At 44.2% G+C, this 17,957-nt stretch overlaps 1 protein-coding gene across 4 annotated transcripts in view; it reads left to right on the top strand.

Annotated features, from left to right (window-relative positions):
* The window catches only part of CCDC60 (coiled-coil domain containing 60), a 203,228-nt gene that overhangs the window by 138,147 nt on the left and 47,124 nt on the right, over window positions 1-17,957 (top strand). For 3 of the 4 annotated variants that reach the window (XM_058425439.1, XM_058425440.1, XM_032168545.2), the window contains 2 exons: window positions 3,654-3,761; window positions 12,922-13,029. In XM_058425439.1, the coding sequence (XP_058281422.1) occupies window positions 3,654-3,761; window positions 12,922-13,029 (216 nt within the window). The remainder of the gene's footprint in view (window positions 1-3,653; window positions 3,762-12,921; window positions 13,030-17,957) is intronic. The other variant, XM_058425441.1, reaches the window with a different exon arrangement.

The following is a 17,957-nucleotide window of genomic DNA, read 5'->3' as shown; positions in this document are numbered from 1 at the left end:
ATTTAAAGTTTAATAAGTTTAAATATGTATGAGATCGCTCCTCTTGTAGACTTTGGTCTGGTTATGTCTTATCTGGTAGGTTCTATGAGCTGTACAAGGTTGGTTATTAAAATAAAACTGGAAGTCATTACGGCAATGTAGCCATCAAATGCATGCGTGGGAGGGTGTTATAAAACAGCATTAGGGATTGTCTACACCCAGACAGGGTAGTGGTGGGGAAGTATACAAGCCTTGGAACCAGTTAGGACTTCCCCCATACAACTGTTTAACTTTGAACAAATCCCTGTACCTCTCTGAGTCTCCTTTTCTTCACGTACATAAATAAATGGTACCAAACTCCCAAGCTTATTATGAGGATTAAATGAAATGATACTTAGCCTAGAGTCTACGTGTAAGACATGCTCAGTAATTGTTCCTATTATGATGGAATAAAGCGAGTTTGAGCTCTCTGAGCCTCAGTTACCTAAAATCCTTAAATGTATGGCTAAAAATCTTAATTTCCATGAAAGCTGAAAAGCATCTCACATCTAACAGCAATGCTTCTATAGATAAAATTCCAATCACAAAAGTATAAAAAATATGTTTCCTTTATAAATACTTTTTAAACAAAGTATTTGATCTTGTGCATCATGAAAGTGAAAGGAATTATTTTCTCCTCTCTGGATCTAAGACCATAGAATACATTCTTTTAGACAAAAATTTTAAGTCTGACAAACTATGCAGGGAAAAAAAAATCAAGCACATCCCCAAAGATTTCTGCCTGCAAGCAGTCTTTCCCACTGTGCTCAGTGACCTCATTTTTCAGCTGCAGATTCAGCTGAAAAGGTGGAAAAAAAAGCGACGGATAAAATTTGTTTTATTATTGTGGTTGAGAGAAGACATAAAACCAGAGATTAGGGATGTAAAAGCTGGGTTAATTTCCACATATCCTAAACCACTGGAAGCATGGTTGAGCCAGTAAGAAAAGGTCACAGCAAGGTATTTGCTTGTGGTTTTCTCAGCTCTAGGGTTGAATAAAGAGTCAGTGGAAGTGAACATTGGAGGACCTAGATTCTGATCCTAATTTTTGTTAACTCTGTGATTCCAGAATTATCCTCAAATTCCCAGGAGGAAGGTAAACCCCTAACTTGTGTCCCAGCATCATCTCCACTGGCCCCCTCCATCACATTCCCCACACTAAGCCTCAAGCTAAGTGATCTTTTCAAAATATAAATTGCGCACAGCCTAACACCCTCCATGGTTGCCATTCCTCACAGGGTAAACACAAAAGTCTGAGCAGGGGTTCCAAGGCCCTGGATGGTCTAGCCTGTGGGTTGCCTCTCCAGCCCCAGCTCATAGCCTCCTTTTACTCCCTCTACCCCAGCCACACTCTCCTACTCTCTTACTCATGACATGGCCTCCTCTACAGAGTCTTTACACATGCTGTTCTCTCTGGCTAGAAGGTCTTTCCCTCCTCCATTTACCCAGCTAATTTCCATTCAACCTTCAGATTTCAGCTCAATATTTACTTCTGCTACAGTTACTATTGCCATGAACACCCACTCTAAAATTTAACTCAAGATAATCAGAACTTCTTTCTCTCATATATCTGCAATTTGAGTAAGGCTCAGAGGGGCAGCTCAAAGGACCCATTTCCAAGACAGCTCACTCACATGGGTGGCAAGTTGTATTTGGCTGTCAGTTCGTGAGCTTGGTTCCTTTCCCTGTGGGCCTCCTCACAGGCTGCTAGCTTCCCCACAGCATGGCAGCTGAATGCTGAGTGAGCATCCCAGGACACAGGAAGGAGAGGTTGCCAGTTCCTGATGCCCAGAATCACATGACTTCTGACATATTCTATTAGGTCAGCTGGTCACAGAGCCAAATGAACATAGACCTACCTCTCGACTGGAGAAGTTTCAAAGAATTTGGGGGACATGTTTTGAAATTTCCACAACTTCCTCAAGGAAGTACAGTATTCCCTGGCTTCCGTTTCAGTCAAATTTACTATTCTAGGCTATTAAAGCACTTTCTCTTGGAACACTTATCACAACTGTGTGTTTGGTTGTATCCATCTCCCCCACTAGACTCAGCTTTGGAAGAGGAGCAGCTGCATCTGTTTCATACATTGCTGTATTGGCAGCCCCCAGCTCAGAGAAGAGGTTCAATAATTATTGGTAGAAATGAATGAATCAGGGAAACTGTCAATGATCCAATCAATGAAAGTACTTACACCATGGCTCAGAGAAACTAAAAGGCCTTCAGGTAACAGGCAGATGGCATGAATTAGAAAGAAAGGCAGAGAGTGAGAACAGGGATGCTTGTGTTTGGGGTAACTGAAGAAGCACACACCTCATTCAAAGCAGTCTATGACCCATCATTCTTGTGTAGAAACACAGGCCCCGAATGGCTAGAGCTTTCAATTTTTTGAAGGCCAAAGTTTTTTCATTTTTATGTGACATCTCCCAATTTTAAAATACAGACAATTGATTCAATTACGCACACACACACACACACACACACACACACACAGAGAGAGAGAGAGAGAGAGAGAGAGAATTAATTAAAATATGTCTGTGGGCTTAATTTGGCCATGGACAAAAAAATATATACCCTACAACCAGGTGTGATGTCTCACGCCTATAATCCCAGCACTTTGGGAAGCCAAGGCAGGTGGATCACTTGAGGACAGGAGTTCAAGACCAGCTGGCCAACATAGCAAAACCCCATCTCTACTTAAAATACAAAAAAGTAGCCAGGCATGGTGGCACATGCCTGTAATCCCAGCTACTCGGGAGGCTGAGGCAGGAGAATTGCTTGAACCTAGGAGGCAGAGGCTGCAGTGAGCCAAGATCACACCACTACACTCCAGCCTGGGTGACAGTGAGATTCTGTCTCAAACAAACAAACAATATATATCATATGACTCAAGCATGACAACAACCACCGCCCCCCCAAAAAAATCCTATTTTCTATAATGGAAATTATTTGCTCTGCTGTAACGGTGAAAGAAAAAACACCTAAATATGGTATTAAATTGCTGTTTCCAGAACACAGCTGAAGGTATACCTTGTCTGGCCCTTGAAGCAAACATTTCCAACCCTAGTATAATATACTAGTATACCGCATGATTTATCTTGTTTATTCTCTTGGCTCTTCTAGCAGATTATATACTCCATGAGGCAGGGACTTTTTTGTTTGTTTATCTGAGACGGAGTCTCACTCTGTCACCCAGGCTGGAGTGCAATGGCACGATCTCAGCTCACTGCAACCTCCGCCTCCTGGGTTCAAGAGATTCTCCTGCCTTAGCCTCCCGAGTAGCTGGGACTACAGGCACGTGCCACCATGCCCAGCTGTCTTTGTATTTTTAGTAGACAGGGTTTCACTGTCTCAAGGTCAAGGATGGTCTTGATCTACTGACCTTGTGATCCACCCACCTCAGCCTCCCAAAGTGCTGGGATTACAGGCATAAGCCACCGCACCTGACCGAGGGCAGGGACTTTTGTATGCTCTATTAAGGAACTGCATCTGAAACCCTCATCCCTCCAGCAGAAATTATTTGCCTGATACATAGTAAGTGCCCAGTCATATCTGCCAAATAGACCGTGGCAAGAGAAGAAGGTGTTCAAAGCTACTGCTCATTGTTCACATTGTTTCTCTGTCTGCTTGTCCTTCAGCACATATGATGATGAGAAGTTGAAGATGCTGGGAGCTAGAGTCACGCGTCGCCCATTCACTCCCATCCACAGCTGCATCATTTCTCCCTCGCTACCCAAGGCTCACGTGTAAGTAGTCTCACCTCCGGCTCATTTGCTTTGCTAGCTTATAAATTGAAGCTGAACTGAAATGACTCAACGAGCTGTCATGTCAGGAGCTGTTCCTTTGTCCTCTTGAAAGGGACATGGAGCCTGGAGCTGGCAAAGCTTTTTGGCATATAAAAATAACAGAAAGTAGACACAGTGGTTTACAGCTAAGTGGCAAATCAGCTGGGACTGAGTCATTTCATTTCTTACCAAGCCAGACGCTCTAATGTCAAATAGTTTGCAAAGCCTGATAAAATCTGTCTACAGCCCTCGTCGAGTGTGTGCGAGAACATCTCAGCCTGTGCTCAGGGGGCACGTTTTCCCCAAGACTCAAGGAGCTGTTTCCCAGAGAAGCCCCTCCAGTTTTCTGACCTGAGGCATGAACTCATCATTGCGTGGTGCAATAGGAACTAATCAACCTTCCAAAGAACACTCTTGCTTTCTAAAGTCCTGACATCTTGTTCCCCTTGTGTCTATTCCAAATCTCAAGCCCAACTTTTTCTTTTTCACCAGTTAGCACTTTTCAGCTGGAAGATTTCAGGCACAGAGATACAAGCTTTGACTTTAGGACAGGGTTTTTCAGCCTTGACACCGCTGACATTTTGAGAGAAATAATTAATTCTTTGTTGTGAAAGGCTGTCCTGTGTATTGTAGGATGTTTAGCCGCATCCATGGCCTCTACCCACTAGATACCAGTGTTGACAACCAAAAATGTCTCCAGACATTACAAAATGTCCCCTGGAAGCAAAAGTGCATGAGCCCCGACCCCACATCATACATACACACACACACACACACACACACTCCACATTGAGAACCACTGCTTTAGGGCAATGGATTCATTTAGAGCTGTGATACAATGATTCCAGACTTCTCTGTCTGCTCATTTGTCAAATATTTATTAGGCTCCTACAGTGTTCGCAGTGATAATGGCCACTCCTTATCACTCTGTAGCATTATCTCACTCAGTCCTCTCAGCCTCCCTGTTGTGTAGGTGTATCATTATCCCCTCTCTGCAGATGGGAAAGCAGAAGCTCAGAGACATATACTCACCTATTCAGGGTCACAGAGGTCAGTGTGTTGCTGAGTCAGGTCGGTCTGACTGCAAAGCCCAAGCTTTCATCACCACACACTACATAGAACATATATCCCAAAGCCTTGTCTTTAAGAGCTCATAATATATTTGGCAAGCCAAGTTTCCTATACATGAAGAGTAAAAGAATGCAAGAGTGAAATCATAGGATAAGATGGCAAACAAAAGAAAATCACTAATAAGAGTATGTAATTCATGAATGAAAGATGCAAAAACCATCACCAACACCATCATCATCATCACCATCATCCTCACCACCATCATCATCATCACCATCATCCTCACCACTATCATCCTCACCACCATCATCCTCACCACCATCATCATCATCACCATCATCCTCACCGCCATCATCCTCACCAGCATCATCATCACCATCATCATCACCACCATCATCATCATCAGCATCATCCTCACCACCATCATCATCACCATCATCCTCACCACCATCATCATCACCATTATCATCATCACCATCATCCTCACCACCATCATCCTCACCACCATCATCCTCACCAATCCTCACCACCATCATCCTCACCACCATCATCCTCACCACCATCATTATCATCACCATCATCATCATCACATTGTGTTGGACACATCCTTATCCCTCCCTAATATTTCAGTCATTAATGAGCCCTATCCCACTCCATCCCATCCCACTGTCACCCTACCTCTCTTTGATTGGTATTATGATTATAATATTCCAGCCAGCAGCCTAAGCTTGATGTTCTTAAAGCATCTCCTTGCAAAAATAGGCCTTGCAATTTCTCATGATGTCTTTTGAATACACTTGCACTTCTGCCCATCTCTCCTATGGACAAGACTTCTGAAACCAATTCGTATAGAACCAGTGAGCTTTCACTTGCATCTGAATCATCTGGGGGTGGGGGAGAGCAGGGAGGAAATGTTTCCGAGAATGCATATCCCTGAGCCCCAACCACAATTTATTTGGCCTGAGCCATTGAGGCTTACTTAAATCAGCTATGAAGTGATGGAGAGAGTTTCTTACCCATCTTCTGTCAATGTCAGATGGGAAAACTAAAGCCCAGAAAGGGGGAAGAAACTGCCAAAAGTCTCACAACAGGAATCTTTTTTTTCTAAATTTTTTATTTCCATAGATTATTGGGGAACAGGTGGTGTTTGGTTACATAAGTTCTTTAGTGGTGATTTGTGAGATTTTGGTGCACCCATCACCTGGGCCATATACACTGCACCCAATTTGTAGTCTTTTATCCCTCACCTCCTTCCCACCCCTTCCCCTTGAGTCCCCAAAGTCCACTGTGTCATTCTTATGCCTTTGCATCATCATACCTTAGCTCTACTTATGAGTAAGAACATACTATGTTTGGTTTTCCATTCCTGAGTTACTTCACTTAGAATAATAGTCTTCAACCTCATCCAAATTGCTGCAAATATCATAAATTTACTCCTTTTTATGGATGAGTAGTAGTCCATCATACATATATATATGCCACAGCTTCTTTATTCACTCATTGATTGATGGCCATTTGGGTTGGTTCCACATTTTTGCAATTGCAAATTCACAACAGGAATCTTGATCTCCTCACAGCTAAGTCAGATCTTTACACCAGGTTTGTTACATAGGCTATTACTACTATTATTATTATTATTATTATTATTATCACAGTGGATGTGGTTTATATTTGTATTGGACAGGGGTCAGCAAACTTTTCCTTAAAGGGCCAGACAGTAAAAATTTTAGGCTTTGCTGACCAGGTGCTCTCCCTTGCAACCACTTAACTTAGCTGTTGCAGCATGAAAACTACAACAATGGATGTGGCTATGTTCCAATAAAGTTTTATTTACAAAACCAAAGTGGCAGACCCACAGGCTGTAGTTTGCTGTAGTCCCTGTCCAGCACTGAAGGCTGCCTTTTCTTATCCTCAGCTGTTCAAAGGCTCTGGCTGCATTTGATGACTTTATTAGTAAGCTATGGCTGTATTACAGATCACCTCAACATGGAGTGGCTTAAAACAACGATTTAGTATTGCTCCTAAGTCTACATGTCAGCGGGGTGGTTCTGCTGGTCAGGTTGGCTTGGCTGATCTTGGCTGAGTGTGCTTATGTGTGTACACCCAGCTGATGGGTGAGCTGGAGGTTGGCTGATCTCGAATGGCCTCATTCACAAGTCTGTTGGTTGGTTGGTTGGTTGGTGGCCAGGGTGACATGGGTGAGATGCTGAATGTCTCTCAATACCCAGCAAGCAAACTCAGACTTATTCACATGGCAAGCAGAAAGGGTTCCAAGAACAAGATCCGAAGTACCCAAAGCCCCTTGAGGGCAATGACGGTGATGATGATGGTGCTGGTGATGATTATTGCATTTTCCATCTGTGAGCTAGGCTCAGAATGAACACAGTTACCCTCTCACCACATTCCACTGGCCAAAGCAAGTCACCAGGCCAGCCTGGATACAAGGAGTATGGGGAAAGACTTCCCTTCTTGATGGGGGGAAGCAGCAAAGTCACATCCCAAAGTGTGCAAAGCAGAGAGGGATGGCATTGTTGTAATCAGTCTACCAAAAGGCACCAGGGCTGGCCCTGCCTGGTAATTCCTGAATTTTCAGTTGTCACATCAGCCAATGTGGATCAGAGCCTGGTCAGTCCCTTCAATCCCTGTGTGATCGATCCCAAAAGTGGCTGATAATTCCAAATCGACTGTGTAGGGATCAATTCAATCATGTAACAAGAGACTGATCTTTATCTTTAAAAAGGGAAGGGAGTGGTCTCTAGGAATAAGAAGGAGCCCCTCGTTTTCCCTCTTAGATGACTGGGCTGTGCCCCACAGCTTTTAATGAGTGATTGGGCAGCAAGTGCAATGCCTGCAACCTGTGTCCAGATTTGCCCTTGGCAATCAGCACGGGGTGCTTGGAACGGCTTTGAATGCATTTTCCCATTTCTCTTGTAAAAGAAAAAAAATGCTTTCTTCTCAGAGATGTTTATGCCCACTGGGATTCTGGTTGGTACAGCAGTTTTAATAGAGTGAGCTATTCAGGTGCGCTGACCGCTGGCACTCGCCCGGAGTTCTGAGCTCAGGGACTTCAGAAGCAGGCTTTGTGTATCCCTGTTCAGCATTTTCACCTCTTATTCCCTGCATTTAAAAAAATAAATGTTCCCTCTTTTAATTTGATAAAATCCAAGATACTATGCTCTGACCTGACACATGATCATTACGAGAAAAGACCGATTTCTACCAAGCATGTTTCTGGGGACTTTTTTTTTTTTTAAGTTTGTTTCACTGCAGATTAGATGAGGAATCATCAGGTTTAGGGCACTTTTTATAAACAGAGAAAAAGGACCAGATCTATCAGATGAAACCCTATTCTGATGAAAAGGGAGTCTCTACCCTATAACAAGAGACAACATCCACATTGCCATTAAGAGCATGAATTCGGAAGTCAGACTGCCTGGGCTCACATTCCAACTCTGCCATTTGCTGTCTTTTGTGACCTTGGACAAGTCACATGGCCCTTTATGCCTCAGTTTCCTCATCTGCAAAATGGGGATAATAATAGTACCTTCTTCACAGGATTTTATAAGAGTAAATTAGTTAATGGATATTGGGCACTTAGAAGAGTGTCTGGCATAGAGTAAGGACTCTTATGGGAAGTATTTACCATTACTATTACTTTGTTGTTCTGTTGTTGTTGTTTTTGTTACTACTCTTTATTATTTCGATGGTTTTGTATATAAGAATTGTGCTCAAGTACACGTGCAGTGGCTCATGTCTGTAATCCCAGCACTTTGGGAAACTGAGGCAGGTGGATCGCTTGAGCCCAGGAGTTTGAGACCAGCCTGGGCAACATGGCAAAACCCCATCTCTACAAAATACAAAAACTATCTGGGCAGGTGTCACATGCCTGTAGTCCCAGCTACTCAGGAGACTGAAGTAGGAGGATCGCTTGTGCCCAGGAGGCAGAGGCCGCAGTGAGTCAAGATCATGCCACTGCACTCCATCCTGGGCAACAGAGTGAGACCCTGTCTCAAAAAAAAAAAAAAAAAAAAGAATTGTGCTCAAGTTATCAGTTCAGAAAAATATCAGATCTGAACCAATTCATTCCCACTATTTTCCATCAGTAACTGGAAATCTATTGAGCCGACCCTGTGCAGAGCACAGAGCATCCTGTGGTGGACAAGACTCTGTAGGTTGTAGGCTCAAGGGCTGGAAAGTCAAGTAAACAGGTAGTTACAGTAGAGCAGGAACCCAAAGGTGAGGACAGGGAGGACACACTGTAGGGATGGGGATGCTTTAGAACCTCCTTAGAGTGAGCCCAGCCCAGACCTAGAGCAATTAAGGCTTCCGGATGGAGATAAGAGCTGAAGCCCAATCACTGACAGTCAAGAAGGAAGAGGAACAGGAATATGTATCAGGAGCAGGGAGCGGTGCTAAGCACGTCACCTCACCCTCACTCTCACCTTTTAAGAGAGGTACTGCAATTACCACCATTTTACAGATAAGAAAACTGAGGCTCAAAGAAGTTAAGTAATTTGGCCAAGGCCACAGGGCCAGTAGATGGCAAAGCTAGAAGTTTAACATGGATGGTGCAAAGAGCGAGCATGGTGAGCTTGAGTGACTGAGTGGATTTTTCCCAGGCTGTAGGTGGTAGCACAAGGAACAGACAGGACAACTCCAGGCTGGAGAGGCAGACGGGGCCTCATGTGTGTCAGTGCATTAGTTTGCTGGGGCTGCCACAGTAAACTACTAGACTGGGTGGCTTAAAGAACAGAAATGTATTTTCTCACAGTTCTGGAGGCTGAAAGCCCAGAATCAAGGTGCTGTCAGGGTTGGTCTCTCCCAACCCTCTCGAGGTTAGAGGATCGCTCTCTCCCTGTCTTCTCTGTGTCCTCACATGGTCTTTTTCTCAGTGCTCGCAGCCCTGGCATCTCTTTAGGCGTCCAAATTTCCTCCTCTTATAAGGACACCAGTCAGATTAGATTAGGGACCACCATAATGGCTTCATTTTTAAGTGAATCCACTCTTTAAAGGTCCCATCTCTGAACACAGTCACACCCTGAGGTACAGGGGTTAGAACTTCAACAAATGAATGTGGTATGTCCACAATTCAGCCAATTACAAATTATTTAGGAAGTTTGCAGATTTTAAGCAAGAGAGGGAGAGGGTCAGGTTTGCATCTGTTGTTGTCATCTGCAGAAATGAATCTGATGCTCACATGCCCCACATCCCCTCCACCACCTTGTGACCAAGCAGACCCCATCTCACCAATTCACTTCCTTTGTTCATTTCCCTCCCCACCCCACATATCCCAAAGCCCAGGCCTGCAGGGGCTCCAAGTTGCAAAACAGAAGAACCCACAGGCCTCTCCCCCAGCCTCTCGCAACCTCCTGGGTTATGGGGAGGGTATAGTGAGGTGCTCATGGCCCAGTGCCAAGCATGTGGCACAGCTAGCTGCTGCTATTGCTAAATGCTGGACATGGTCTATGTGCCCAGACCTACCAAAATGCTGTCACCTGTAGGGCCCAAGAAGGTGTTATGGGAGAAGAAAGAGACAATAATTGAAAAGGGGTCAGGTGCAATAGCTCATACCTATAATCCTAGAGCTTTGGGAGGCCAAGGCAGGAGGATCGCTGGAGGCCAGGAGTTTGACACTAGCCTGGGCAACATAGGAAGACCCCATCTCTACAAAAGAAAAATTAAAACTTAGCTGGGCATGGTGATGCGTGTCTGTAGTCCCAGCTACTCTGGAAACTGAGGCAGGAGGATCACTTGAGCCCAGGAGTTGGAGGCTGCAGCCTGGTGACAGAATGAGAGCCTGTCTCTTAAAAAAAGTTTTATTTAATAAAAAAATTGAAAAGGCTGTGGTCTTACAAGTCCTTTAAATTAGAAGTAAAGGAATAGTAGGCGCTTAGTGAATAATTTGTAGAAGGAAAAGACTCCAGGGAAGAAAGGAAAGAGAGTTTCTCACCGTAGTTTTCCAAAGACCTGGTGGATACAGCCACCCTTGTACAGAGAAGTGAGGGGATGGGGTAGGGCAGGGCTGTTCCCCTTCAAGCTAAGCAAATGCATGCCTCTCAGGGGATTAGCCGGGATAACCCTGGGCCAGCTCCACACTTGAGCCCAGGGACTGGGTATCACCTTCTGAAGTGGTGCCTTCCTGGAAACAGAGAGTACAGATACCTTCCTGCCCCTGAAAACACCAGGCCTAGGAACCCTGGGGAGTGTTGATGAGGGCAGGATGCAGTTTCAGAGAAGAGCAATTACACAGGTTCTTAATGGAGGCATCTGGCCCATTAGTGTAAGAGGAGAAATCTTGCGGGGAGGGGGGTGGCTGGCCAGGACTCCACCTTGTTTCCAGGAAAAAGGCAGGCAGCAGGTTAACTCTCTCCTGACCTCGCTCTTGGGTTGACCACTGCATCGGCTTCATCAGCACCTCCTCAGAGCCCAGGCCCGTGAGAGCACAGACATGGAGTTAAATTGACACTGGTTCAAATTCTCACTAATCCTAGCAGTGTGACCTCAAGTCACTCATTGCCCCTCTCTGAGCCTCCCATCCCCCATTGTAAAGAGGAGGTGGGAGTGGTATATTACCTAAAGGGTTGTTCTGAGCTTTCTTTTTTTTTTTTCCAAGATGAAGTCTTGCTCTGTTGCCCAGGCTGGAGTGCAGCGGCATGATCTCGGCTCACGGCCACCCCCGCCTCCCAGGCTCAAGCAATTCTCCTGCCTTAGCCTCCCGAGTAGCTGGGATTACAGGGGCCTGCCACCACTCACAGCTAATTTTTGTATTTTAAATAGAGACGGGGGTTTCACCATGTTGGCCAGGCTGGTCTTGAACTCCTGACCTAGTAATCCGCCTGCCTCAGCTTCCCAAAGTGCTGGGATTACAAGAGTGAGCCACCGTGCCTGGCCTCGTTGTGAGCTTTAAATGAGATACTGAGAACCATCTCAGTCACCAACAAGCTCTGTGACCTTAAGCAAAGTGATTGCACCTCTCTGAGCTTCAGTTTCCCCTTCTCTAAAATATGCATAATAATTCATACTCCAGCAGGTTGTTGGAAGAATAAAATGATGTGTATAAAGTGCCCCCGTCAATACCTGCCTCCTTGTAGGTGTTTAATACAAAGTGTCCAAAAATTCAGAAAATGTAGGTGAGACATATGTGGTTGTTGTTGTTTAAGACAGTCTCACTCTGTCACCCAGACTGGCATGCAGTGGCGTGACCTTGGCTCACTACAGCCTTGACCTCCCTGGCTCAAGCGATCCTCTTATCCCAGCCTCCTGAGCAGCAGGGATCACAGGTGCATGCCACCACACCCAGCTCATTTTTGTATTTTTTGTAGGCTGGTCTCAAACTCCTGAGCTCAAGCAACCCACCCGCCTCAGGCTCTCAAAGTGTTGGGATTACACGCATGTGCCATCATTCCCCACCTGAGACATATTTTTAAACAGTGTTTTAGTGAACATTTTCAAGTAATATGCTCTTTGTGTTTTTCTTCAAAACCCAGCTACATTTTCAGGCAAAGGACTCATAAATGTAAAGCAATGCATCCAATTTTTAATCTGGGGGGGGAAGAACAATTAATACACTAGTTTCCCTGTATTTCCAGACTTTTTACACACTCTTAGTTTATTTATTGTACTTTTATCAGATTAACAATTGGATATACACAGGATGCTGGTTTCCTTGAAGCCTCTCATTTGCCTGAGTCAAGACTTCCAGCTGGGGGACCCCTCCTTGTTTCTCTCCCTCCTATATACACAAATTCTCAGCAACTGGCAGTGGATAATCTCATTTCAAATGGGCTCTACCACCTACTGGCCTGGTGACCTGGCACAATTTCCTTAAGTCCTGTGAGCCTCTGATTCCTCATCGGTAAAATGGGCTAAAGAATATCTCATGGGCCCATTGCAAAGGCCAAATGAGATGATATATGCAAAATACACATGCCTGAAGCATGGTGCCCATTCCCTCACTGGGAGCAAGTACCACTACTATTTCTGTGGCTATTTTTGCAAAGAAACTTGTTCTAAAAGGATCCCACTGTGTTCCCTCTCTCTGTCTTTGCAGCGAGCCCCTCTTCCGCCAGCTCTGTGCTCTCCACTGGCTTCTGGAGGCCCTGACTATCGACCACACCCACCACACCATGAAGCCTGTGATCACCTGCTGGAACCCAAAGTACACCTCAGCCCTTCAACTTGTCTTAGACTAGCAGTAGGCTGGGCAGTGGGGAAGAGATTCCTGTATGTTCTTCTACTCCCTCTGCTGTTTTTGGTGGGTGGGCTGTTTTAGGAGCTCTTCTACGTGCTTTGTGGGATCTGAACAGGGGAGAACTAGAGACAGCTTATGCAGATTCCTGGGAGCCGGTTGTGTGCATCTCCTTCCCACATCTCTTCCCAACTCCACATTCACTGACATCACATACGTAGCTTGAAATCAGCCAGCCACATGGGAGTATTTACACCACAGAAATTGGCAAGCTATGGAAGCACATCACTGGATCCACAGCTCGACTGCTCTCCAACTCTCTTCTTGGACTGTGTCTCCCTAACACTATTCTTTATTCTTCTTCCTTTTCCTCCTCCTTTCCCTCCCTTTTAATCTTTCTTTTCTTTTTGTTTTTGTTTTTATCCTTTCTTTCAAGGTTGTGTTTTGTTTTGCTTTGGTCTTTTTGTTACTTAATATACATCGGTGGCTACTTCTCCACTTGGACCCAAGGGAATATTTGGTATTCGGTTCCCTGGAGCAGCTGGGTTTGTACAGGCAGAAGCTCCAGAACATGTTATCTAGGTCAAGAGAAGCGTTAGGTGTCCCCACCAGAGGAGAGAGCTCACGCAAAAGCTTGGAGGCCACTGTTGCAGGAACAGCATTGTACACACAGGGCAGAACAAAGAACAGACAGGCATGTAAAGGCATTGGTTCTTTAAGAAGAGTCAGGTTGTTTGCAGGAAGAGGACAAACACAAGTAAAGAACCCTGACTTGAAGAATCAGATTTTCACTGGGAAAATCACAGGCTGAGTTAAATAAAATAGTTCCCCACCCCCGGTGCTAACCCATGCCCTCTCATAGTCCTGCCTCCCAGGTGGATCCAGTCTTCCTCTTCCCAAAACCTGAGTCTTTTTTTTTTTAGACAGAGTCTCGCTCTGTCACCAGGCCAGAGTACAGTGACGCAATCTCAGCTCACTGCAACCTCGGTCTCCCGGGTTCAAGCGATTCTCCTTTCTCAGCCTCCTGCGTAGCTGGGACTACAGGCGCGCGCCACCATGCCCAGCTAATTTTTGTATTTTTAGTAGAGACTGGCTTTCACCATGTTGGCCAGGATAGTCTCAATCTCTTGACCTCGTGATCCGCCTGCCTCGGCCTCCCATAATATTGGGATTAAAGGCGTGAGCCACCACGCCCGGCCAAACGTTAAGTCTTAATTAACTCCTTCCTCTTGAAGACATTTATTACCCATCCCCTAGATTTCCTCCACCCCCAAGTCATCTCTTACACCAGGACCCAGAGAAACTAACCTCAAATGCAACAAGCAATATAAATCATGCATCCATTGATAGATCAGTAACTCCAATCAATTCAGTGTTTTTGGTTAGGATAATTTTAAAACTATAGTCTCTTTTGATGCAAGTGGTTGACAGACTTTATTTTTTTAAGCAGCAGACACTCACTTTTAAAAAATAGAAGCCTCTATAATGTAAAACAGACTTTTCTAAATGGAACTTCTTCATGAAGCAAGAGGTTTGGGAGCCTGGGAGACCTGGGACCCCTCCAACTTACTTCTATCCCCACCACGGCACCCTAGTTATTTCCAAAATGTCTTTGTGGCTTCCAGAATTTCTTTGAAAACCAGAGCCTTAAAACATTTTTCATGCCTTCTTTTTTTTTTTTTAAAGAGATGAGGGCTTGCTCTGTTGCCCAGGCTGGAGTACAGTGGCACAATCATGGCTTACCACAGTCTTGAACTCCTGGGCTCAAGCAATCCTCCTACCTCAGCCTCCCGGATAGCAAGTACTACAGGTGAATGCCACCACACCTGCCATCATACCTGGCTAATTGTTTTTTAAGTTTTTGAGAGATGGTGTCTTGCTATGTTGCCCAGGCTGGTGTCTAGTTCATGGCCTCAAGCAATCCTCCTGCCTCAGCATCCCAAGTAGCTGGGATTATAGGCTATTTATTTTTCTCTAAAATAAAACTGCTCAAGTAATAAGTGAATACAATTTATGCTTATGGAACTCTTTCAAAAAATATATAAGCATATAAAGTATGAAAGCCTTTATTCCTTCCCTGAAATCCCCTTCTTAAAGAAAACTCCTTTTAAAAGTCTACGATATGTCCTTCCAAATCTTTCTAATGCCTTCCTTTTATAAACATACACAGTCACATTTTTTAACAGAAATAGGATCATATCTGCATATTGTTCTCTACATGATTTTCCTCTTTACAATAACTAATGGGCATCCTTCCATGATGGTATACACAGGTTTACACATTCTTTCAACGGCAGCAGAATATTTTATCATATGGATGGAGTATACACCATTTCTTTATTAACAGACACTGAGGTCATTTCCAAATTTTTGACATTTCAAGTAGTACTGCGTGGAAGATCCTTACACATCTCTGTTTGTTTGTTTGTCTGTTTGTTTGTTTTTGTTTTTGTTTTTGTTTTTGTTTTTGAGATGGAGTCTTGCTCTGTCGCCCAGGCTGGAGTACAGTGGTGCGATCTCGACTCACTGCAACCTCCGCCTCCTGGGTTCACACCATTCTCCTGCCTCAGCCTCCTGAGCAGCTGGGACTACAGGTGCCTGCCACCACGCCCGGCTAATTTTTTGTATTTTTAGTGGAGATGAGGTTTCACCACGTTAGCCAGGATGGTCTCGATCTCCTGACCTCGTGATCTGCCCACCTTGGCCTCCCAAAGTGCTGGGATTACAGGCATGAGCCACTGTGCCCGGCCCCTTACACATATCTTTTATGCCCAGTTACAAGTGTTTCTGTTAGCTGGATTCCGGGAAGGAGAATTGCTAGGTAAAAGCAATATCTTTTTTTTTTTTACTTTCTTGATTGCTTACATTCTAAGAAAAAGGCCTCTGAGCCAGAGGGCTCCTGACAGCATTTCATCTCCCTAAACAAACCACCAACAGCAACATTTTCCTCCTACATGCGGGCACCCATTCTCCAAAACTGAGAAAAGAACATCATGTAGAATTTGGATTGAGAAGAGAAAAAGGGCCATGTTTCTTTCCTTTGGTTGGTTTTAGAAATATGCTCAGAACGTGACCAAAAATTGTTAACTGCGGTAAAAACACATAGTGGTCACACTGAGAGTAGCAGATGTTCTACCACGACTTGTAGTGGCAGAATTCTATCAGCGCTCTGAGGATGCTCAGCTCTGTAAAATCAGAACCTGAACCAGACCTAGCCGCCTGAGGTGAAAAATGCAATCCAGGAAGATTCACATAGGAAGTCACAGTATTTGTTGGGGTTTGTTATTTCTAGTTGACCATTTCTTCCTGGTGGGCATTTTAGTTTATGGTCAATGACAATGCTGGTAAATGTTTTAACAACCAGTTCTCTAGGAAGTGAACCAAGATTTGTGACAATGCCAATTTCCATGGTGTAAATACTCCCACTGTGGCTGATTTCAATCTTACCAACATGATGTCACTGAACTTGGAGTTGGGAAGATATGTACAGAATCCATTCTTGTGAGCCAGTATGAGCCAGCTCCAGCACACCACTGTTCGGGATTCATTTTTTAAAATTATGAATCTGGGGGGCAGTTTAAGTTCCCTATAAAGTATAAGAAAACACCTTTTTAGTTATAAGAAAGCAGAAAGAGCTCTTCTCTTCAATGCTTAATCCCTATTTATGACGTGTCACCCTTATGCAGCAGTGTGAATTTCCTCAAATCTTCAAGTGCATTTTTTTTAAACCCAGAGGGATTAGAGTGATTAAGAGCAAAGGGTTTAGCATCAGATGAACCCAGATGAGTCAAAGCTCTGCCACTTAATAGCTGTGTGACCTTGGGCAAGTCATTTGACATCTCTGGCCCTCTGTTTCTTCATCTGTTAAATGTGTTCCTGCCTCAGAAGTGATTGTAAGAATTAAGCAAAATCAAGTCCATAGAGCATTTAGCCTAATATCTGGGAATACAATGAATGTCCATTAAATAAGAGCTATAAAAGGTAAAAATCCCTATTTTAAAGAGAAGTTAGGTGTATGATTATCAGTACCATTGAGACTGAAGGCTAGGAAAGAAAGGAACTTCTGAGCAGAATTTTACCAACAGGTGAGGTCTATGTTCACTGGGTGAACAGACAAGTATGCAAACAGGGAAAAAAGGGTACACAATGTCGCCCAAAACCTAGTTGCAAAGATAAACAACCCAGGTAATGAGCCCAAGAAGGTAATACCAAATCTCCAGTTCTCCTGACTGTGCTTTTCTGAGTCTCCATCATCAAGCAACCAGTATCTCCTGTTCCTAAAGCATTTTGACACTTAAACCCTGAGCCCTGACACCCACCATGCATTTTCCAAAAGAAGATATCCATCCTTGGGGACCTGTAGATCCCAGAGGCTCCATTTCGATTAGGCATAATGACAGCTCTAGACCCAATTCCTCCCCCTTACGGATTTTATAGCAAGAAAGTCGGGGTGGTTCGATACCTCAATGAGGGCTTTCTACAGGCAGCAAAATTTCACTAACTGGCAGTTACTGTGCTGCAAGCAGAAGAACAATCTTTGTTAGTGGCAGGATGATCTCATAGTTGGATGGATTGGTGGATGTTTGGGTGAATAGACAGATGACAGATTTTAGGATGTCATTATGAGTTGCATCTGAGTCTCTGCTTTGTGGAGAAAAAAAAAAAACTCCTCAACTTCCCAATTTCATCATGTGGCAATTTAAACACATTATCATTATCATTTCTCAGCATCCTTGTTAATTCCACTGCTAACAAGAGAGTTTATTTCAATTGACAAGATGATCGGGTCCACAATAGAAATTGAAACCAACCCTTCAATAATGAATGTGCCAATTACGTTTCTCCAAGAGATATAAGCCTCTTTTTAGGCAAAGTAGGATCTGATTTTTTTCATGAAT

The sequence above is a fragment of the Hylobates moloch genome, unplaced genomic scaffold (genome assembly GCF_009828535.3).
Source record: "Hylobates moloch isolate HMO894 unplaced genomic scaffold, HMol_V3 SCAFFOLD_12, whole genome shotgun sequence".
Classification (NCBI taxonomy): domain Eukaryota; kingdom Metazoa; phylum Chordata; class Mammalia; order Primates; family Hylobatidae; genus Hylobates; species Hylobates moloch.
Note: the sequence above shows the minus strand (reverse complement) of the source record. Positions and strands in the feature narration are given on the sequence as shown.